The 25091-nt window shown below is 35.7% G+C and overlaps 1 protein-coding gene across 1 annotated transcript in view; it reads left to right on the forward strand.

Annotated features, from left to right (window-relative positions):
- LOC120430333 (prolactin-releasing peptide receptor) overlaps positions 1-12020 on the forward strand; it is a 91606-nt gene extending 79586 nt beyond the window's left edge. The window contains exon 2 of the mRNA XM_052707978.1: positions 9363-12020. Coding sequence (XP_052563938.1) covers positions 10284-11957 — 1674 coding nt within the window. The 5' untranslated portion in view covers positions 9363-10283 and the 3' untranslated portion in view covers positions 11958-12020. The remainder of the gene's footprint in view (positions 1-9362) is intronic.
- The last annotated feature ends 13071 nt before the right edge of the window (positions 12021-25091 follow it).

A 25091-nucleotide genomic window follows, 5' to 3' on the forward strand; every position in this document is an offset into this window, starting at 1 on the left:
CAGGAAAAGAAAATAGTTTCACAACGCATAAAAAAAATACAACATCATGTCGAAGTTTTCGTGCTAAATCATGTTTTTCCTAAAATTTTATTTTTTTAAATTAAAATAGTTTTTCGATTTTTTCGAAATCATTTATTCTTGCTATGTTTTATGACTAATAGTCTACCATCAAACAGAACTGCTGATTTTTATTTCAGTTATAATCAAATCTGTTTTAATATTTAAATAATATTTTCAAAAAACAAAAAAAAATGAAAAATGTTCCATTTCGAAACAGGTGCTAAAAAGTATAGTTGTTTCACGACGGAATTGTAAAAAAAATCTTTAGTCATTATGATCTTCAAACTTTTTACACCTCGACCTTTTGTCATTATACCTTTGTCCTTATTTTTGACTCAAATTGCATACCACAGATTAGAAACTTTTTTTTTTGAGTTTTTAAATATTGTGCAAAATTTAGTCAATAGAGTGATTTTTTCAAGATGGCGCATTTTTTTTAATTAAATTTTTTGTTTTTTTTAGTGGTTGCCGAGGATTAGCGTAATGTCGAAAAATGAAAGTATCAAATTTTAAATATTTTTCTGATCTCTCGAATAAAAATCTTTTCAAATTTTCAAATCAACCATGACAAAAAATGTATTTGAATACTTAAAAAAAATTGAAAGCTTTAATGATACAAAATTTATGTGAAGTTCTTTTCGGTTTCAAATAAGATTTTACAAAATCATGATGTTTTTCAAAAATCATGATTTTTTTTGGAAAATTGGCAACAGTGCCATATGAATTTTGATTTTACATCTAAAACTAAAGTAAACATTTCGTTCGGGGGCGGGGGGGGGGGGGGGGTTTGCCACGCTCCATACAAAACAGGGAGGGGGGTTGCGATTTCCAAAAAAGTGTCCACGAGGTTTATGGATGGTCCCTATCTTGTACTTGACAATTTTTGTTCTTTTTCAATTAATTAGAGTTTTTTTTAACATTTACAAATTACCGTATTTTTTGGAAAATACTAAAATTTTCAAAATATGCAATATGGGTTTCAAACGAAGAGATTTTTTTTAAATGCTTTTTTACTTTATTTTTTTTTAGAAAATACTAAAATTTTCACTAAATACCGTATTTTCCCGAAAACACACAAAATTTTTACAATTTGCAATATGGGTATCAAACGAATTGAAATTTTGTATGCTTTTTCAATTTATTAAAGTTTTTTTTTTGGAAAATATTAAAAAAATCACATTTTACTGATTTTTTCGAAAATACTAAATTTTTTAGAATATGCCATATGGGTATCAAACGAAGCGAAATATGGTTTGCTTTTTCACAGTAAAAGAGTTTTTTTTAAATACTTAAATACCTTTTTTCAAAAGTATTGCATATTTTAAAAATTTGAGTACTTTGGAAAAAATACGGTAATTAGAGATTTTTTTTTATTTTTTTCCAAAAAAAAAAACTCTAATTAATTGAAAAAGCATACAAAATTTCGCTTCGTTTGATACCCATATTGCAAATTATGAAAATTTGAGTTCTATCGAAAAAATACGGTACTTTGAAATTTGCTAGATTTTCAAAAAAGTATATTCTTAGTGAAAGCATTGAAAATTTAACATGATATGGTTGAATTAAGTCGATTTTGAATAAAATTTAAAAATGAGCTATCGTCCATTATCGGTGATAAGATTATCGCCGGTAGAATTATCGAAATAACGATAAACTATGGTTATTTTCCCGAAGACAACGGTTGAACTGTCGTTACCGTTATCGAGCCTCGATAATTTCATCGTTAACAACCTTGCCAAAAATGTGATTTTTAAAAAATCCAATCCAATTCCAATTCCTATTACAAAAATGGCAAACCCTAAAACTTTGCCGAAGACACCAATACGATTAAAACCCGTTCTTATTTTTACTAGTTGTGATATTAAACGTGTTTTTATTTAGTGTCATTATATATTCTTTAGATAATATTTTTGTTCCCGTGTCTTGAATTTTGAAAACAGTTTTAAATCTTCTTCACCCAATAATCCTGGAATAAACATTGTAATTTGTAAACCCCCAACAGTAAGCCACTGCCCGAACAGTGGCAAAAATGGAAATCCGATATCCTTTTAAAGGGCGGATGTGGTTGCATTTGCGGGGCTCTAGCAGTAAAAGCAAAGCAAATCGAGCTTAAAATAGCTTTTTGTCGCATTTCAAGCACTTTGAACAATATAAAATGCTTTTGTAAGCGCGTTTCTACCAAATCTGCTTGATTCTATCGAAAATCGTTTAAACTGCCTTTTTGTTGAAATCGTGTTTTTCGCGCCAAATCGACAGCCATAAAAAGGACATTCTTTTCTGGTCACATTTGTGCCTAATGGCATTCGACTCGATTTTCTTCTCACCGTCCAAAATCATCCTCCTACGCAGACTTACGTCAAATAAAAAAGGAAACATTTTCCCAGACTCTACCTTCAGGCTTGTAATTCCACACCGGGTTCATTTCGCCTAACAGCCGCCATAAACACTTGACCTCGTAAAAATTTCATTAATTGCCGCCCAATTTTAGGAGGAGGAGGAGTGATTTTTTCAAGATGGCGCATTTTTTTTAATTAAATTTTTTGTTTTTTTTTAGTGGTTGCCGAGGATTAGCGTAATGTCGAAAAATGAAAGTATCAAATTTTAAATATTTTTCTGATCTCTCGAATAAAAATCTTTTCAAATTTTCAAATCAACCATGACAAAAAATGTATTTGAATACTTAAAAAAAATTGAAAGCTTTAATGATACAAAATTTATGTGAAGTTCTTTTCGGTTTCAAATAAGATTTTACAAAATCATGATGTTTTTCAAAAATCATGATTTTTTTTGGAAAATTGGCAACAGTGCCATATGAATTTTGATTTTACATCTAAAACTAAAGTAAACATTTCGTTCGGGGGCGGGGGGGGGGGGTTTGCCACGCTCCATACAAAACAGGGAGGGGGGTTGCGATTTCCAAAAAAGTGTCCACGAGGTTTATGGATGGTCCCTATCTTGTACTTGACAATTTTTGTTCTTTTTCAATTAATTAGAGTTTTTTTTAACATTTACAAATTACCGTATTTTTTGGAAAATACTAAAATTTTCAAAATATGCAATATGGGTTTCAAACGAAGAGATTTTTTTTAAATGCTTTTTTACTTTATTTTTTTTTAGAAAATACTAAAATTTTCACTAAATACCGTATTTTCCCGAAAACACACAAAATTTTTACAATTTGCAATATGGGTATCAAACGAATTGAAATTTTGTATGCTTTTTCAATTTATTAAAGTTTTTTTTTTGGAAAATATTAAAAAAATCACATTTTACTGATTTTTTCGAAAATACTAAATTTTTTAGAATATGCAATATGGGTATCAAACGAAGCGAAATATGGTTTGCTTTTTCACAGTAAAAGAGTTTTTTTTAAATACTTAAATACCTTTTTTCAAAAGTATTGCATATTTTAAAAATTTGAGTACTTTGGAAAAAATACGGTAATTAGAGATTTTTTTTTATTTTTTTCCAAAAAAAAAAAACTCTAATTAATTGAAAAAGCATACAAAATTTCGCTTCGTTTGATACCCATATTGCAAATTATGAAAATTTGAGTTCTATCGAAAAAATACGGTACTTTGAAATTTGCTAGATTTTCAAAAAAGTATATTCTTAGTGAAAGCATTGAAAATTTAACATGATATGGTTGAATTAAGTCGATTTTGAATAAAATTTAAAAATGAGCTATCGTCCATTATCGGTGATAAGATTATCGCCGGTAGAATTATCGAAATAACGATAAACTATGGTTATTTTCCCGAAGACAACGGTTGAACTGTCGTTACCGTTATCGAGCCTCGATAATTTCATCGTTAACAACCTTGCCAAAAATGTGATTTTTAAAAAATCCAATCCAATTCCAATTCCTATTACAAAAATGGCAAACCCTAAAACTTTGCCGAAGACACCAATACGATTAAAACCCGTTCTTATTTTTACTAGTTGTGATATTAAACGTGTTCTTATTTAGTGTCATTATATATTCTTTAGATAATATTTTTGTTCCCGTGTCTTGAATTTTGAAAACAGTTTTAAATCTTCTTCACCCAATAATCCTGGAATAAACATTGTAATTTGTAAACCCCCAACAGTAAGCCACTGCCCGAACAGTGGCAAAAATGGAAATCCGATATCCTTTTAAAGGGCGGATGTGGTTGCATTTGCGGGGCTCTAGCAGTAAAAGCAAAGCAAATCGAGCTTAAAATAGCGTTTTGTCGCATTTCAAGCACTTTGAACAATATAAAATGCTTTTGTAAGCGCGTTTGTACCAAATCTGCTTGATTCTATCGAAAATCGTTTAAACCGGCCTTTTGTTAAAATCGTGTTTTCGCGCCAAATCGGCAGCCATAAAAAGGACATTTTTTCTGGCCACATTTGTGCCTAATGGCATTCGACTCGATTTTCATCTCACCGTCCAAAATCATCCTCCTACGCAGACTTACGCCAATAAAAAGGAAGCATTTTCCCAGACTCTACCTTCAGGCTTGTAATTCCACACCGGGTTCATTTCGCCTAACAGCCGCCAATAAACACTTGACCTCGTAAAAATTTCATTAATTGCCGCCCAATTTTAGGGGTGGTGGTAAAGACTAGAATTTCTGGGAGGGTTCGTTCGCTTCTGTTCTGAGAACGGACTCCGGGCCCAAGGTTGGGCATGTTGAAATTTTAATCACCGCCTGCCGGATTGTGGGTGGAAAATTCTCGTTCAGTGGAGCTCGGTTTTCCGAGTCCAGAGACAGTTTGGAATGAAAATTTAATCGAGATAATTGGTTATTCTAGCTGTGTGGCATGCCATTTCTTTCAGCTGTTGTACTTTTTGGATTTTTTTTTTCGGAAATTCAGAAGAAATTCATTTGTTCCGAGGGCAATTCAATTACGGTTTTGCAGCAAAACCTAGGTTTCAGTTATTTTCTTTTGTAGATTTCTTGTGTTTTTAAGAATAATTCCAACTTTTCCAACGGCTTAAGAAACAAAAAAAAACCAAAAAATACAAATCTCCCAAAAAAGCGAAACTAACCTAAAAAGCTTTTCCACGTTCACAGCCTCAAGCATTGTGTCCTGTCACCACGTAGTATTTTTCCGGTTTGTTAAAGTTCGATTCCACATCGAACGAAAACATCTCCCCTGGGATCCAATCCGGGCCCAGAATCTGGTGGTCAGGGAAAATCTGGGAAAATGAAAAGTGAAATGACCGAAATGGTAAATTGATTGTGTTTGGTGATGCGAGGGGACTCTCTTTTTTTGCTATCCCAAACGATGCCACACAACTGGCAATGGTTTTCCGACGAGGGGTCCTTCAACGGAACCCGAGAGATTGGCATCCCGTGGTCATTGGTGCGGTTGTTATTATTTTTGCTGATCATCAGTGTGAATTGATTGATTTTGCTGGAAACCATACGTTTGAATGCGAAATACTTATTCGTTGACAGCAATTAAAATATTTTATTTTGAAATTGTGGTTTGTGTATTAGCTAACTTGCATGCAATTTAACGTTAGATTTTTCCTGCCATCTGTTGGTGATAAGTTCAATGTTTTATCTCATTCTGATTGAAACAGATACATTATTCCCATTCCGGACATTTTATATTGTTATACAACCCTTTAACATTCCCGCTGAACAATCCAAACTCTAAACCGATCAGATTCGCCGAACTTCCAAGTCCCGCAAAGTGAGCACATTTTCCGACCCATTTCATCACTCCCATGAACCCACATCAAAACTGGATTTTGTCTTTTAACCAGAGCACCCCCTCTAAGCCGAAGTACCTAAATAGAAACAAATGTTGTTTGTTTTTGCGGAAATGTGCGAGTGTGTGTGTATGTGTATGTTGAGAGCTCCTGAACCTGATGAAGCCGCACAGCTAAAGCGCTTCCTTCCGAGAAGCGATCAACTTGTTTTGCAGCAGGAAATGAGCAGAAGCTGGGGTTATCTGTTGATGTAAGCTGAACTTTGTTTGTGGATTTTATTCTCTGGCACGACGGTTGATTTGGTTTGTAATCGCAAAATCAGACTTCTGTGTGTTGGGTTCGCGGTACCGTCTTCTTGTTTTGAAATGGCAATTTATCGACATTTTGAAAGATAAAGGGTAGTGCTCATTTTGATGCTGACCCTTGTCAATGTCGGGTCGAGGTATTTGGATGTTGGGCACTTTGTTTAATAATTTAATTTAGCACGAATTAAGCAACAGGTTTCACAAGCATAAAAATTGCGAAATTTATTCAAAGTAGTAAGCGATTTAGTAAGTTAGCAAGTAAGTAAGTAAGTAAGTAAGTAAGTAAGTAAGTAAGTAAGTAAGTAAGTAAGTAAGTAAGTAAGTAAGTAAGTAAGTAAGTAAGTAAGTAAGTAAGTAAGTAAGTAAGTAAGTAAGTAAGTAAGTAAGTAAGTAAGTAAGTAAGTAAGTATGTAAGTAAGTAAGTAAGTAAGTAAGTAAGTAAGTAAGTAAGTAAGTAAGTAAGTAAGTAAGTGAGTAAGTAAGTAAGTAAGTAAGTAAGTAAGTAAGTAAGTAAGTAAGTAAGTAAGTAAGTAAGTAAGTAAGTAAGTAAGTAAGTAAGTAAGTAAGTAAGTAAGTGAGTAAGTAAGTAAGTAAGTAAGTAAGTAAGTAAGTAAGTAAGTAAGTAAGTAAGTAAGTAAGTAAGTAAGTAAGTAAGTAAGTAAGTAAGTAAGTAAGTAAGTAAGTAAGTAAGTAAGTAAGTAAGTAAGTAAGTAAGTGAGTAAGTAAGTAAGTAAGTAAGTAAGTAAGTAAGTAAGTAAGGAAGTAAGGAAGTAAGTAAGTAAGTAAGTAAGTCAGTAAGTAAGTAAGTAAGTAAGTAAGTAAGTAAGTAAGTAAGTCAGTAAGTAGATAAGTAAGTAAGTAAGTAAGGAAGTAAGGAAGTAAGTAAGTAAGTCAGTAAGTAAGTAAGTAAGTAAGTAAGTAAGTAAGTAAGTAAGTAAGTCAGTAAGTAGATAAGTAAGTAAGTAAGTAAGGAAGTAAGGAAGTAAGGAAGTAAGTAAGTAAGTAAGTAAGTAAGTCAGTAAGTAGATAAGTAAGTAAGTAAGTAAGGAAGTAAGTAAGTGAGCAAGCAAAAAAAATATATAATCAAAAAATGAGGCAAACAAATACAGTATGATCAAACATTCATTGCATTCAACTAATTTTTTTCACTATAACTTAAGGTCAAGGTTGACTTAAATGTTTTTTTGTATTCTATTACCACCCTCATAGATTATTTTCAATTTTTGCTTCGAATTATCTGAACATTTTTTAATATCTTCCACCAACATTAATTTATTACATTTTCAATTATTTACTACCAATACGATGAAATTTTTCATCACCTCGTCTCCCAACAATATTTTTGATGTTTTCATCTATTTTTTTTCTGTTTTTGTGTCAAGCACTAATATAATAACAGAAAATGATAATTTTGAAAATATTACAATTTTCAAAATTTACAAATTGAGTATGATTTCTTATTTTTATAATATTCCATATAAAAGACGAAAAATTTTGTTTTGATTTTTGCTGGTGCATCCATCCCAGGAATCCAAGAACAGAAATCGCGGGACTTTTCCAAAACCGAGATTTCCCAAATTCTGGGATTTAAGCCCAGTTTTCCTGGATTCCAAAAATATAATTGTATTTTTTTCATATTTATTTCTCTTTTTTCGTGGAAATTGTGATACAATTGAAAACAATCTATTAAAAATGCACTTGAAAGTAACTATTTAAAAGTTTTTTTTAAGCACATTGGAAGTTTATTTTTTAAAGTTTTGTTAACAAATCTGCATTATCTTTGGAATTGGATTTTTTTTCGAAATATCATGTACATAAATTTACATGTTGACTTTTAGTTTCTTTAAGTTCAGGATCCTAGATTTGAGATTTTTTTGTGTTAAGTACTTACATTCTGTGTTGCAAAACAGGTTATTCTTTACTTATATTCATATTAAAATGAATACTCTTAAGTTTTGCGTTAACTTGTTACTTGTTTTAATTGGTTTTTTTTCAACTTTTATTATTTCCTTTTAAATAAAAATAGATTTTAAGGATTTTATATATTGATTATCAAATTGAACTTTGGAGCCACACATCCTATAAAATCGAGAAATTTTAAATTATAATGATAATGCTGCATAATAAAAGACTATGAATATTATTAAGCAATTTTTTAAAAATCCCAGTTTAAGGTATTCATAAATTTTTTGACATTTCTTGGAATCCCTGGTTATTCCCGGGATTTTTAATTGAGTTTGAAAATTCATTGTACAATGTTAATTTACTAGTTAGGCCGTTGCAAATATTTTTTGAAGTTTATGTCTCTCGACTCTGACCAAAGTCGAGGGGGGGAGGGGGAAATAAAAAAGTATAAAAAATCAAATTACGAGCCATGGTTTCAACATTTTAATGAAAAAAATGTTTTAAAATGCATTATACTCCTGTCCAGTTGTTTTGCCATTATTAGTTTCCAAAATATCTAAGTATTGAAGAAAATTTTATTTTTTGCGAAAAATAAAATTTTTGCGGTGCTGTACATTGGAATTTCATAAAAATTCAAAACATTTTTAAACAAGCCCAAACATGCTAAATATGATAATCAATGCAGAAAAATGCATTTTAGATTGTTTTCAGTTGATTAGACTTCTATTTCCATGGAAATTTTGGAGTTTCTTGGAAAAATATTTTGTTTGCCCCCTGATTTTTCGTACCAATTTTGAAGGAGGGGGGGGGGGGGGTGACATAAACTTTGAAAAATATTTGCAACGGCCTTATTGAAATTTTGAAATATTGAAACTTGTTAGCACATAACGGAAAAAAGCAAAAAAAAAAGTTGCTTCAACGATATTTGAAGAGCAAAATTCGGTCTCATGTTAATTTTTGCTATTTTATTGATATTAAATATTTAAAAAAAAATAATTTGGCCATTATTTTAGGATTTCCTTTGTTGTTACAGTTTTTTTTTCTAAACTATGGGACAAATTTTTGCCAAGAAAACTTATTTTGCCAAACAATATATTTCAATGCTTGATTTTTGAATAATTGATATACCCCATGCATTTTTTTAATTCATTCAAAAATTTCCAAGTCCCATGTGTTCACTTCAAATGACGGTTTATATTAATTTCTAACGATTTTTGCTTCTATAAATTGTATTAAAAAGTTTATTAATTTGCATTTTACAACTGATTGAGCTTTATAATGCTATAAATAGAATTTTCCCGTGTTTCCCTAGTAATATTTAGGAACATATAGAACCTGTCCAAAAAAACTTTACCATACTCAAAATTTCTAATCCTTTAATCTCATTCCTTCTCTCTTTGCAGGAATCCGTTTAAGACTCCATCATCTGTTACCCTGAGCAAATCCAAACCAGTAACAACCGGGACAAAAAAGATCCCGAAGAAAATAATAGAAACGCGTGGGTGCACACAGTAATGCCGCGATACCAGAGAAATCGATTAACCATTATTTGATTGGCAGCGCACACGAGTGTGACACGTGGTGGAAGGAGGCAAACCACCACCGATCCCCTTTCTCGTTCCTTCCCCACGTGGAAGCTTCCGCCGCCACTACTCCCGGTTTTGACATTGCACAAGACTCATGGACCACAACAACCGCTGGAAACAAGAAGAAGAGGAGCGAAAAATGTGATTGTGTAAAATAACGTTTTTCCCGGTTGTTCCTGTTGCGCGCCGACAACCGTCGGCGGAAGGCCCCCCGGAGGCGGTTCCTCTTCCAAGTGCGTGCGTGTGTTTGTGTCACGTCGTTGTTGTGGTTGGTAATTGGCGTGCCATTGCTTCATCACCGCGTCGCGCAGCGACAAGCCACCCGGAAGAAGAAGAAGACCAAGTGTTCAGGGTGGGAAAGTGAGGTTAGGTTACGGGGGAAGAATGTCTGTATGTGAGAGTGCGCCACAATATTTATAGAGTAATCTGAGCCACCCTAAGGGGTTAAGGGAGGGACCCCCTCCTTGAAAACGAGTGAAGAAGAAGAAGAAGTGTTCAGTGTTGCGTGCTCGGTACAAATCCCGCCAGAGATGCTGTTGACAGCGGCGTCAGTGTGGCGTTGATAGTAGCGCTTCCCCCCTCCAACTCGTGTAGCCGGAATCATTATCGACACCATTAACGCAGTGTTTGTCATTAGAGGGCCGCGGGAAGCCGCGCCGGAACAGAAACCGGGAAGAAGAAGAGGAAGTAGTGAGCGTGTGTGTGTGTGTTTAATTGATTCCGTACGGGCGATCAATCATGGTGGTGGCGATTACGATGACATCGCCGAAGGTCGGCGGGACGACAAGTTTACTGTCGGCCACGACGGCCAGCAGTGTTGGAAGTAGCACGATGGCCGGAACCATGTTTGACATCGAAATGCTGAACGCTACGCTGAGTGGGGTAGGGGAGGGAGTTAGTGACGGAGAGTGGAACAGTACGAGCCAGGCGTTGGTGGCTTACGACGAGTACGACGTAATGCGGTCAAACGATACGGTTCGGATAGTGTTTAGTCTGCTGTACTCGAGCATCTTCATACTGGGGATCTTCGGAAATGTGCTGGTTTGCTACGTGGTCTTCCGGAATAAGGCCATGCAGTCCGTCACGAACTTGTTCATCACGAATCTCGCCCTGTCCGACATTCTGTTGTGCGTGCTGGCGGTTCCCTTCACCCCATCGTACACCTTCATCGGACGGTGGATCTTTGGCAAGCTTATCTGTCACACGGTTCCGCTCGCACAAGGTTGCAGCGTCTACATATCAACGCTGACCCTAACCTCAATCGCGATAGATAGGTTCTTCGTAATAATCTACCCATTCCACCCGCGGATGAAACTGTCTACCTGCATCACCATCATCGTCCTCATCTGGATCTTCTCGATGCTGGTCACGCTGCCGTACGGCCTGTACATGCGACACCACGACGACAACAACGGAACACTCCCTAACACAACCCTACCCGCCAACCGAACATTCTACTGTGAGGAACTCTGGCCCTCCGAAGACATGCGCAAGGTCTTCTCCATCGTGACCTCCATCCTGCAGTTTGTGCTTCCCTTCCTCATCATGGCGTTCTGCTATGTGTGCGTCTCAATCCGACTCAACGACCGAGCCCGCACCAAACCCGGTTCCAAAACAACCCGCCGCGAAGAAGCCGAACGGGACCGCAAGAAGCGCACCAACCGCATGTTAATCGCCATGGTCGCCATCTTCGGCATCTCGTGGCTCCCCCTGAACCTCGTCAACATGGGCAACGACTTCTACTCCGACATCAACGAGTGGCCCTTCTACAACCTGCTCTTCTTCATCGCCCACCTCACCGCCATGAGCTCGACCTGCTACAACCCCTTCCTGTACGCGTGGCTCAACGAAAACTTCCGCAAAGAGTTCAAACAGGTCCTGCCCTGCTTCGACCCGTCCCGCGGACGCAGCACCGTCAGCACCCGCCGGTCCGAGCACCGGACCTGCAACGGCAACAACGACACTGTCCAGGAAACCCTCATCCCAACCTCACAAATCCTCTCAGCCGCAGCCATCTCAACCCGATCCCCGAACAACACCACCACAACCACAACCACCACCACCAGCGATTCCACCACCAAACAATCCGTCGACTCAATCCTGCTCTCAGAAATCGGACCACCCTCGTTCCTCTCCGCAAACCCACCCCTGCTCCCCTCGATCCAGAGCCAAGAAACCATCGTACTCCCGTCCGGCGTTCTGGAAACGCCCTTCGAAGTTCAACTACCGCCACCGGCAACGACAGCCAACGTTGCCAACGGGAGTAGCAACGGCAGCAGCACCGTGGGGAACGGTGGACTGCAGCAGCAGCAGCAGCAGCAGCAGCAGAGGAGTCCGAATCCGAAGCTGCAGTCGCTGATACTGATCAACGATGGAACGTGCGGGGACACCAAGGTGCCGGAGATACTCTAGACGGAGGTTTAGAGTGAGGTTCGGCGGGAGTGAACGGGAGAGATTCGTGGGTGTGTGTAATTTTAAGGTGAGTGAAACTTGACATGCAGTTATTACAACACATTCGATTAAGCTTAGGATCGCTTAAGCTCTATTGAAAACTTGAAATTTTGTTAAAACATTCCTATTCCACCGACTCAGTTAACTCTATTCTCACTCCTTTTATTCACCTAACAAATGAAAGGAAATTTTGATTACACAACTTATATTAATTTAAATATTTTCCTATTTGAATAAAGTTAAGACACCGGACATTATTTTCATTAAATTTACCGAGGTCCTGCTTTTAATCTAGCAGCAGTCGCGTGAGTTTACTTTGTACACACTTCGTATGAATACTTGTAAGAAAAGCCAAAATACGCGACTTCTCGTAAGTTTAAAGTGTAATTGGCAAAACTCGCAAAATTTTGGCCAGATTAATAAATTTGATGACTTATATAACACATTTTTTGAAGGAATTCTCCGTTAAAGAAAAAAAATCAAAAACCTGGTAACACGGTCAAAAGTTATAAAAACTTACATTAAATATATCAGTCAAGTGTGCAGTCTGGTTTATACATCTATATTTCACTCAAAAAATTATGTGTATATTTTTTTTAACGATGCTTTACAGAAAAGTTGAATTTTGAAAGGATGAAAATTTGGTTGGTAGCATATCACCTCGTTTTAAGGTAATTTCACTTAAAAAAGTGTAAATGGATGAGAAATTCAACAGAATCTGATGAATATTTTATCCAAATCCTGATTTAAAATTACAAATTTATTTGAAGCAAGCTCTGTCACCATCCTCAGATGTAATATTATCATAATTTTTTGTCTGTGTATGAGAAGGACTTTAATAATATAAACCCGTCGCTGAGACCTCCGAGCTACTCTACAATGGGAAGGTCCTTCTGGCACGGCATGTCTAAAGGTTATTTTTATAAAACTTGAATGAACCTCGGTAATTCTTTCTGGAGCTTGTTGAAAGGACTGTCCCGAGTGTTTTTCAAAAATTCTGTCGGTAAAAATTGATTTTATCTCATTTTGAAGTTTTATACAATTATTTAAGCTACGCGGCAGGAACCACCCTAATGACCTATCAAAAATTATGTATAAAACTATTTTGGGTAGAAAATCCCAAAAACAATGAAGCCGATCCGAGCACTTAAGAATTTGGCCATGCCGTTTGCGTAGGAAATTGTTGTATTGGAACACCGTCAATACAACATTTTATTCAACAATACACTTAAGTCACTTAGCAGAATTTGGGAAGATGTTCAATAATTTGTCAACATTTTTTTCTACAACTAATATAAGATTAAAATCCAACTCAGGACTTTTGATTTGTCATCCTGAAATTTTATAAAGTAGTAGTAGAACGAAAAGGGGATAAAAATCACAGAATTTTTTTAATTTGCAGCTTTCTCTACACTTAAATGTTGTAACACTTCAGAGATTTGATGTAATAGAATGTTTACTCTGCAAATTTATTCTGGATGTTATTTGCTACAAATCCACGTAAACAGTTTTGATAAACACGAATAAAGTTGATGTTTCCAGATGAATTTGAAAAAAAAAATAGGAAAAACCAATTTTGCAGCTATTGAACGGCCCGAGCGGTTTAGGCTTTCAGGATTTTTTTGTGATATTTACTTGTAGAGTCAAAACAGATTAGTAAACTTCACTTATTTGTATATTACACTTTTTAAAGATTACATTTTTGCGGTAACACTCTCAACTTTTACGCGCACGATCACATCACTTTGCATTGAGATCTTCGTCGAACCAGTTCTCTACGTTGAAGCCAGACTTGTCCTCCAGACCTCTTCGCCGAGCCATGCCAGACCCGAACTCTGCTACGTCCCTGGTTGACTCCACGGCGGCTAAGTCCCGGCGGACTCTTCCCAGCGGCTAAGTCCCGGCGGACTCTTCACAGCGGCTAAGTCCCGGCGGACTCTTCACAGCGGCTAAGTCCCGGCGGACTCTTCACAGCGGCTAAGTCCCGGCGGACTGCGGCCTCCACCGCTAAGTCCGGCTGGACTGGGGCCTCTGCTACTGGTGGCTGCTGGCGGGTCCGGCTGGTCTGGGGCTTCTTCAGGATCTGGAACTGGACTGGGCTTGAACTGGCTGGAACTGACTGGAACTAACTGCCCTCCTCAAGAATTTTGGTTGTTTCTAGCAGTTTCATGAGCATCCTTGAATATATCTTTCATTGAACAAATATAGTCGTCATAATTTAAATCTGAATCATTGATTTTATAAATTGTGCTTGGTATTGTAGCTTTTCTTCCATACAAAAGTTCATAGGGAGAATATCCAGTTGATGAATTTTCTGTAGTGTTGTATTCAAACATAAAATATGGTATTAATTCATCCCAACATTGTGGATCTTTGCCAATAAAATTTCGTAAATAAACTTTCAACTCTCTATTTGATCTCTCTACTAAATTAGCTTGAGGATGATATGCACTTGTAACGATCTTTTTAATGTGCAATATTTTGCATGTATGTTGCAATAATTTGCTTACAAAGTTTGTACCTCGATCGGTTACAACTTCTTTAGGAGCACCAAATTTACAAACAAAGTTTTCGACAAAAGTTCTAGCAACAGTAGTACTTTCTTGGTTTTCCATGGGAGCTACAATCAAAAATCTTGTTAAATCATCTTGTATCACAAGTCCACAATTGTTTCCATTATTAGAAATTGGTAACATAACCACATCCATATAAATTTTATCAAAAGGTTCATACGATGTTGTCGTAATTTTCATTGGCATCTTATTTGCTGGCCATATTTTATTCTTTTGACAAGAATCACATTGCTTTACATAATTCAAAACATCTCTTCGCATATTTTCCCATGTAAATAGAGGACTCATTCTTTTAATCATTCGTTTACCTCCGACATGACCACCCAACGGTGCGTCGTGAAAATCTTTAAGCACTTGATCTCTGTCTTCTGGCTTTACATAAATTCGTTCATTTTCTGTTGCATATAGTGTAAATGACTTTGAAAGTTTCATTGCAAAAAATCGTAATAAGTTTAGTTCCAACTCTGTTTTAAATATTCTATGAGAAATAATTTGTATAACTGATGCATCTTTAGCAAAATCAGGATAATCTTTAAAGCTTTTAAATAAACCATCGAAAAATTCTTCATTTTTAACTGCTGAACGATATGTTCCATTCAAAATTAAACCCCAAATTTTCTTTTGCGGGAATACAAATATATTTTCATTGGTGTAATCCTTAATACCATGTGGAAGGTCAATGTATTTACTCAATTCTTTGTGTACCGTAACACTGTTTAATATCATAAAAGTAGCTTCGGCTTGTTCAAATGGTATAATATTTTTAGAAAATTTTAAAACGTTAAAATCGATATCTGTATCTTGGAAATCCTTGTAGGTAAATGTTTCATCGTTGCTATCATCGTCATTATCTAAGTTTATGTCAATTTGTTGAAGTCCATTCATATTATTATTCCAATTAGTGTTGTTTCTAGATAAATTCTTTCTGTTTGAAGTATTTGTTGTGTTTTGATTATCTGAAATATTTTGTCTATTTTGTTTTGCTTGTTGACGAGTTGTAATTGCTACTAATTTTGATGCTTGTTTATCATCTGCATGATCTTCATCATTATTTAAACGTGAGAGAAAATCTGCAACCACATTGCACAGTGGTCCAGATCGCAAAATTAAGTGGAAAATGGATTTTCCGAAAAATGGTGACGTTTTGGAGCTTTGGTGTCTTCAGAAGAGTTGTTGCAAATGGAAAGGGGCAACTTTTGGTTTGGTTCAAAATTAGGGTGGTTCACGATTAGGGTGATTTTGAAAATCTAACTTTTCAGGAATATTTTTGGGAATTTTTTTGTCTTCTAGAAAGTTGATGGGCTTGCCAATCCAAGCAACTTTGTCGAAGACACCAAAATTTTATCTCGTAATCTACGCCTTCTATGACCAAATTTATAAAAAGCATCTGAGCAAACCTTCAAAAATCAGTTTTTTGAACGTGGCAATTCAGGGTTAACTTTTAGAGAAAAGTGATATTCGGAGCACTTTTAGAGCTCTACAAAACAAACATTTTCATTTTTTGACATGTCAATTTGGACTTAAGGGTCAAAAGTTACAGCCATTTTAAGGTAAAAAAGATGCAAATTTAAAACTTAAATATCTCAAAATGGCGCAAGCCAAATTTTAAGCACTAGGTTGCATTTGAAAGAAGAGATCTAGCACTACAAACGCTGAAAAAATCTCAGGGGTGTTTTTCTTTAAACTTGAGATATCTTCATTTGAAAAAGTCTAATTTTCAAGGGAAAACCATATGGGACCACCCTAACGAAATTCGAAAATTGTCCAAATATATGTTTTTCCATGTAATTTTGCCCGCTGAATCTGAATCTGCCCTCAGAATTGAGCCAAAATGTCAACAAATCGATTTTTGGTCATATTTTGGGTTTAAATGATAATTTTACATGGAAACCCAAAATATGACCAAAAATCGATTTGTTGACATTTTGGCTCAATTCTGAGGGCAGATTCAGATTCAGCGGGCAAAATTACATGGAAAAACATATATTTGGACAATTTTCGAATTTCGTTAGGGTGGTCCCATATGGTTTTCCCTTGAAAATTAGACTTTTTCAAATGAAGATATCTCAAGTTTAAAGAAAAACACCCCTGAGATTTTTTCAGCGTTTGTAGTGCTAGATCTCTTCTTTCAAATGCAACCTAGTGCTTAAAATTTGGCTTGCGCCATTTTGAGATATTTAAGTTTTAAATTTGCATCTTTTTTACCTTAAAATGGCTGTAACTTTTGACCCTTAAGTCCAAATTGACATGTCAAAAAATGAAAATGTTTGTTTTGTAGAGCTCTAAAAGTGCTCCGAATATCACTTTTCTCTAAAAGTTAACCCTGAATTGCCACGTTCAAAAAACTGATTTTTGAAGGTTTGCTCAGATGCTTTTTATAAATTTGGTCATAGAAGGCGTAGATTACGAGATAAAATTTTGGTGTCTTCGACAAAGTTGCTTGGATTGGCAAGCCCATCAACTTTTTAGAAGACAAAAAAATTCCCAAAAATATTCCTGAAAAGTTAGATTTTCAAAATCACCCTAATCGTGAACCACCCTAATTTTGAACCAAACCAAAAGTTGCCCCTTTCCATTTGCAACAACTCTTCTGAAGACACCAAAGCTCCAAAACGTCACCATTTTTCGGAAAATCCATTTTCCACTTAATTTTGCGATCTGGACCACTGTGCATTGTCCTTTCCTTGCTTGTAACGAATTTCACATCCAATGCCTTGGATTTTCAAACGAAGCTTTGTCAAAGTTGGAGACGTTTCCTTCAAATGCCATAGAGCTACCAATGGTCTATGATCTGTGTAAACGATAAAATCTTGGTTATAAATAAAATGTTTGAAGTGGTCTACTGCCCAAACAATAGCAAGTAGTTCCTTCTCAATAGTAAAATAGTTTCTTTCAGCCCCGATAAGCGCACGACTTGCGTAAGCGATGGGGTGATCATTTGACTTCTCATTAGTAAGAACTGCTCCGATAGCATAATCGCTAGCATCAGTTGTCAAAACAAATTTGTCATTGTAGTTCGGTCTAACTAAAACTGGTTCTGAAATTAAATAGTTCTTTAATTCTTCAAAAGCATTTTCACATTCTTCTGTCCAAATAAATTTCACATTTTTCTTTAATAATGCATTAAGTGGCTTACGTTTATCTGCAATGTTTGGAATAAATTTTCCATAAAAATTAACAGTTCCCAAAAATGATCTCACATTTTTAATCGTCTGCGGCCTTTTCATGTTTTTGATTGTATCAATATTTTCACTAGTTGGTCGAATCCCTTCTTCACTAATAATATGACCTAAATATCTGACTTCTTTGTGTAAAATTTTACATTTTGATGGTTCAACTTTTAAATTATGTTCATGTAATGCATTCAAAACTTTATATAAATTTTCATTGTGTTCTTCGATAGTTCTACCGAATACAATAATATCATCCAAATATACAAACGCATTAACTGGTTGTATTTCATAAATAAGTGTGAATGTAAATTTTTGAAATGTTGATGGACTATTTTTCAGTCCCATTGGCATTCTTAAAAATTCATAATGTCCTAGAAATGTTGAAAAAGCGGTTTTCGCAGCATCCTTTGGGTTGATTGGGATTTGATAAAATCCTGATTTCAAGTCAATAGTTGAGAAATATCGAGCTTCTCCAATACTGTCCAAAATTTCGCTAATAAGCGGTATAGGATACACAAATGGTTTAGTAATTGTATTTAGGTCTCGAAAATCCACTACAATTCTGTAGCGTTTGTTGCCTTCGGCGTCTAAGTCTTTCTTTGGGATGCATAATACCGGTGCATTCCACGGACTTTTACTTGGGCGTATTATCCCTAATTTTAGCATTTCTTCCACTTGTTCTTCTACGTGTTTCTTGGTGGCTTCAGGAAATCTATATTGTCTTTTGTTAATTGGAATTTCAGTTGTTGTCTCTATATCGTGCATGGTTAAATTGGTATAAGTCAACTCGTCACCTTCTAAATAAAATATTTCATTAAAATCATGCAAAATATTATTAATTTCTTGATTGATATCACCTTTCAAGTGGTCTGTTTTAACCAATTCATAAATTTTTCTCATTCTGTCGTTGCCTGTAAGTTTTTCATGCTTCATGTTTTCAATCACATCATAATCCCGATCATTTTCTAAATTCATCTCTTTTGGGTAATCTTGGTTATCATCATCAATTTCAATTTGATCGTCATAATACTCTTCAATGCATGGTTGAATTCTGCCATTACGGCCATTGTCATAATCATAATTATTTTCATTATTTTTATCATAATTTGTATTAAAATTGTCATAACTATTTGCGTCAATACCTGTCATATTTACTTTGTTTATATTTTCAATGTCATTGATTCTAAATAAATTGGTCATTTCATGATTATTATATTGCATATTATTTGTGTCAGGCGTTCGTAAAACTATGTTGTCGAAACTTTGACTAATATATAAGGTGTATTTCTTTAGAAAATGTGCTCCAAGAATTGCAACATCAGCAAAATGCTTCAAAATGTAAAACTTTTCCTCGTATTTTGAATTTCCTATCAATAAAATCATATTTACAGATCCTACTGTATCTTCTGCTATTCCATGAACTCCTCTAATGGAAATTCTATCGTTGAAATCAATGTTAGTTAAACGCATATTACTAACCACATCCCATCTTACAAAATTGTAACATGATGCGGAGTCAATTATAAATTTGTGAAATTTTGTTGGATTTGCCAAGGTAGCAATATTTGCATAAAATATTGAATCATTATTGAAATTGATTTTTAATGTTTCATGTGGTGGAATGTATTCGTTAAATTGCAGTTTAAAATTATTTGGAATTTGATTTTTATTGCGTCGACTATTTGTATAAGTTCGTTTTAAAGTGCTCTTTGCAGTATTCGTTTTATAACATTCATAAAATTTGTTAGCTTGATAATTATTTCTTTGATAAAATTTTTTATTTTTATTGTTCCTGAAATTTCTGAATTTTCTGTCAAAATTAAGGTTTGAATTTTCAGTACTAGCAAGTAACCTTTGTTCGAGAGTTCTTAAAGACTCTCTGTCAATTCGTTCATTTTCTAAAAATTCTAGCAAATTTTCCAACTTCATATGACGGTTATTAGTGGCAATTGCTTTGATTTCATTATTTATAATTCCAACTATAAAGTGGCTTTTTAAGCAATAAGCTGTAAATGAATTTTCGTTGTAACTTTGATCAATTTTTATGATTTCGTATTTTATGTCAAGAACTCTTCCTGCATATGATTTAAATGATTCATCCCGTCCTTGTTTCAGAGTTTCAATTTGTTCAATTATACTACCAAAAGTAGTTTTGATACCAAACTCTCTAATTAAATTTGCCTTGGTTTCTTCCCAAGTGCTTGCATAAATTCGGTTAATACGTGCTGCTGCTTTAAATTTTAGTTTCATAAAAACAATATTTAAAAATTTACTCTGATCTTCGCCTTCAGGAATTTGATCAGCATAATAATCTATTAATATTAAAAATTGCTCCAGTGAGTCTAATGACCCATCAAATTCTGGAATAAGCTGGATTAAATCCGTCATCTCCAAATTCGCCATCTTTAACGGTGCACATCAACAAGAGCTTTTGCACCAAGATTTTTGTTACAGATATTTTAGTATTTTCGAAACTACGGGAACTATCGATATAATGTTTTATTCATCCCCTAAAGTACTGTCTACTAAGTGATTTACAACAAAATTTGCCTGTTTTTACAATCAGATTTGTGCAGGATTGGGTCCGTAAGTTTGTCAATTTTGGCATAAGAAGACAACAACTTCCTTGGTTGCTGTGCACCCTTTTAAGCGTGTTTTTAACTATTTACATCAAATTTCGGTATAACTTTTGTTTACTCACCCTAAACTGCCAGATTTCCATGGTCGTCTTCTTGGGTGTCCGATGCGGCTGAATTTCGTCTCCAGTTGATCCAGATGATCTCGTCATTGTTGAATCCCTAATGCTGTCCATCGTTGGCCGGTTTTGAAATTTTCGATGCTTCTGCCATTGGTCGAGCCCGTTTTGGTTCCATCTCGTACTGCTGCACATTTGCTTCCATCTTAGAACTCCTCACATAACATTTTCTTCAATTTAACGTTTTTTTTACACTATTTTAACTGTTTGTTACTTCGCGAAATCATTTTGTTCATTAACTTTCACACATAGTCACATTTTCAACTCTCGGTTTTGTCCAATCAAAATGGCGTGTCCAAACACACACAGCGTTGCTTTCCGCTAGTCACCACCTGAACGGCCCGAGCGGTTTAGGCTTTCAGGATTTTTGTGATATTTACTTGTAGAGTCAAAACAGATCAGTAAACTTCACTTATCTGTATATTACACTTTTTAAAGATTACATTTTTGCGGTAACACTCTCAACTTTTACGCGCACGATCACATCACTTTGCATTGAGATCTTCGTCGAACCAGTTCTCTACGTTGAAGCCAGACTTGTCCTCCAGACCTCTTCGCCGAGCCATGCCAGACCCGAACTCTGCTACGTCCCTGGTTGACTCCACGGCGGCTAAGTCCCGGCGGACTCTTCCCAGCGGCTAAGTCCCGGCGGACTCTTCACAGCGGCTAAGTCCCGGCGGACTCTTCACAGCGGCTAAGTCCCGGCGGACTCTTCACAGCGGCTAAGTCCCGGCGGACTGCGGCCTCCACCGCTAAGTCCGGCTGGACTGGGGCCTCTGCTACTGGTGGCTGCTGGCGGGTCCGGCTGGTCTGGGGCTTCTTCAGGATCTGGAACTGGACTGGGCTTGAACTGGCTGGAACTGACTGGAACTAACTGCCCTCCTCAAGAATTTTGGGGTTTTTATAGTCAGTCCCCGAAAACTCTACTAAATTTTGTTCTACTAAAAGTGGTCCGTTTCGATGAGAAGCATCGATGAACCTCATGAATTAAATTATGCAGACCTCTGCAATTCTTCATGACTTTCCGTATGGTGTAGTGAGTACACCTCAAAATCGGAAGTCATGGGTTCGAACCATTGTCGTGAAACTTTAAATTATGTTATTGGAATATCAAAATTATGTTCCTAAAACATTCTCAAAAATGTTGGTCAATAATGAGAAGGTCGAATTCTCCATTGAACGAACATGCCAATGAATTTGGTTAAGCCACACCCTCAATTTCCCCTGTGGAATAACATCGCACATTCATAATTGAAAGCTTAACCATTTTTTTGATTGCCTAACAATTGGCGAAATTTAATAAAGGGCTTTTCAGGTGAGGATGACTCATGATCCACACCTGTACATAAGCTTAATTATTTGTCGCGCAACGCGAGTCGACGGGTAAAATTATTTATGCTTGCGTAAGCGCGCATGGTCAGAACTGTGGTGAGGTTCGAAAATTGGACAAATTTAATGATTTAAATTTGAGGTCGTTGCACTATTATCAAAACTGACGACCAAGATAAACATTTTTCCATGATGTAGGATATTAAAGACATGTTTAGGGAACTCGAAACTGTTTTTTTTTTGATAAAATAACAACAAAAAACATAATTTCAACAATTTATTTAATACTTTTTCATGATTTTAGCATACATAATTGTATTAAAACTTCAAAATTAGATAAAATTAACTTTTACCATTAGAATTTTTTGAAAAACAGTTTCCCTGACTCGGGACAGTCCCTCCAACAAGCTCCAGAAAGAATAACTGAGGTTCATTCAAGTTTTATAAAAATAACCTTTAGACAAGCCGTGCTGGTTAACGGTACATGAAGATTTAGCTTCTCTGAATTTTAAGATGCTGGAATCAGAGTCTGAAGTGGAGTGACTTCAATAGCTACCCTCAAAATCCCTCCTTCTAAGATTAGAAAAATACCAAGCTGGTTTTGAATTCATCTGTAGCAGTTAACAAACCTAAATTTAAAAGAAAATTGAAAAGATTATACAAGTCGAATCTAATGTGTAATTTGTGTCACTTTCTTAAGTTACATAATCAATTCCCAATCAAACTCAACCGGAAATCGTTCCCAATCCCCGTGCAACATATCTTCCCTGGCAGCTTGTCAAACCATCCATTTCGAAGACAAACAGACACATATCACAAGATGATCCGGAATGATTACGCCACAAAATCCTGTGCTTCGCCGTCCTGCACCGTCGTCGGAGTGACACAAACATCGTCGGTGACGTAACCGGCGATATATCCGTCCATGAGCGCGCGCCGGTTTAAGTTACCAACCGGCAGGTCCAAGTCCCATTTGTCCTCTTAACGTCAAATTAAAAAGACAAATGGCCACTTCTTGCCGGAGAAGCCACTGAACTGCAGCTCCATTTGTTGAGATGCAGGGTTTGTTCCCATTTTCCCAACGTGTTCTGTTTGACACGGTTAGGAAGACACAAGCGGGCGTCTTTCGACTGAGTTATTTCTGCAGTGTTGCCAATTTTACAGCCAGCTTGTTTGTTGCAGTTTAATTACATGCATCAACAACAGTGCACAGGAAACATTGTATGTATATATTTTCGTAATTAAAATTTCAAACTCGCTGAGCAATTATGAAAATTACAGCTTCAAGCGCTTCCACCCATCTGCGCACCACTCAAACCCACTTTTTCCCATTAAATAACTATGATGAGCACTGTGTTGCAACATATATTAATTAAAGGAAAACAGAAACAACCCATGAATAACAATAATAATAATAGCATTCTTCACTTTGGTTTCCTCGTTCACAGTCACACCCAGAGTGCCCAGAACCCATCCATTCAGAACAATAAATTGAAATTTAAGCTTCCTTTTGCTTCCTTGGCCATAGTCATAGTACCTATAGAGTTGTTTAGTAGCAGCACTGTACCTCGTACCCTTTGGCTTTTTCCGTCAGGACCTCATAATGGAGACAAACAGCCCGGTGTGGGGTGCTGGCGCCAAGCAGAAGCCATTTGTGGTTTAACGCTCATTATACCATACATAAATTGAGCTTGGCACAGACACCAACTTGGGAGCAACACTTAAGGTGGACTTTTGCGCCTGGCTGGAAGGAAACTGCAGGCTTGTGGTATCACTTGCAAGAGAGTTGCAAAACACATTAAGAGAATATTTTTTCTGTTTTCTTCAAAATAAACTTAAAAGTGAAGTTAAAAGTTTAATTTACAGTGATTTTTTGAAGTTCTTTCATGTTTATACAACCACTTCTTTTTAATTTTTAATTAAAACGAGATTTACGTCTGTTTGTCTGTGATTCAATCTACATGACCTTTTCATGTAGGAATATCGGGAATATCAGTTATCTTTCCAAATATGAAAAGACATTTTGAGGTTTCTTCTCTAATTGTGCCACTACAGCTTAAACGCTGAAAAAAAAGACGTAAGTCTACGTCAAAATATAGTTCAAATACCAAAAAAATAGAGAAACGCTGATGAATTGATGTTTTTTGATTGATTTTCAAATAAAGTTGTATCAAATAATTAATCACATCTTACTTCGAGCTATAAGTGTCAAGATGTATTCAAATTTGATCAAAAGTGGTAATTTTAAGATTTTTGTTTTCCAGTATTTAAACTCTAGGTGCTTACAATTTTAAGAAGCTGCTTTTTTCTGGTGTCATCTAGTATCCTTGGAAACGAACTTGATTTTCAATAAATCGTCTGCTGTGTGCTATCTTGTGACATAGACCATTTTGGTCGAAAATGAGTTAATGATGACGTTTAGCTATACTTAACAAACACTACAAGATGCTTTAACCCAATTTTGGGAACTCGCTTCCGTTTCCAGGATATCGCAATACACACTTGTGACATAGACCAATTTATCGTCAAAATGATCGTGCACACTTGTGACACGTCATACATCTTCTATATACACGCAAACGAGAAATCCGTGAGAGAGGCCCTCCCAATTTGATTTGTGTGCGACAACGCTGAAATCGCGTGGAAATCCCTCCCGAATTGAACTGTCTCGAAAATTCACGCATACCATCACAGGAATGTGTCGAAATATTTCAAATTCTTTGACCAAGAACGTAAACACACGACGCGCAGTTGTATCTCACACATCAGTGCTGTGCACAAGTATGCGTGCTTAATTTGTATCGCCGATCGGCACAAATTCACTTAGCAGTGTGGTGCAGGAGTGACATGACTTGAACAGAAAAAAAAAGTTTTATTGTTAATTGGTCATTTGGACATTTGAATTTGACATTTTGACATTTTGACATTTTGACAATTTCACAGTTTGACAATTTGACAATTTGACAATTTGACATTTTGACATTTTGACATTTTGACATTTTGACATTTTGACATTTTGACATTTTGACATTTTGACATTTTGACATTTTGACATTTTGACATTTTGACATTTTGACATTTTGACATTTTGACATTTTGACATTTTGACATTTTGACATTTTGACATTTTGACATTTTGACATTTTGACATTTTGACATTTTGACATTTTGACATTTTGACATTTTGACATTTTGACATTTTGACATTTTGACATTTTGACATTTTGACATTTTGACATTTTGACATTTTGACATTTTGACATTT

The sequence above is a fragment of the Culex pipiens genome, chromosome 2 (assembly GCF_016801865.2).
Source record: "Culex pipiens pallens isolate TS chromosome 2, TS_CPP_V2, whole genome shotgun sequence".
In the NCBI taxonomy this organism is placed as follows: domain Eukaryota; kingdom Metazoa; phylum Arthropoda; class Insecta; order Diptera; family Culicidae; genus Culex; species Culex pipiens.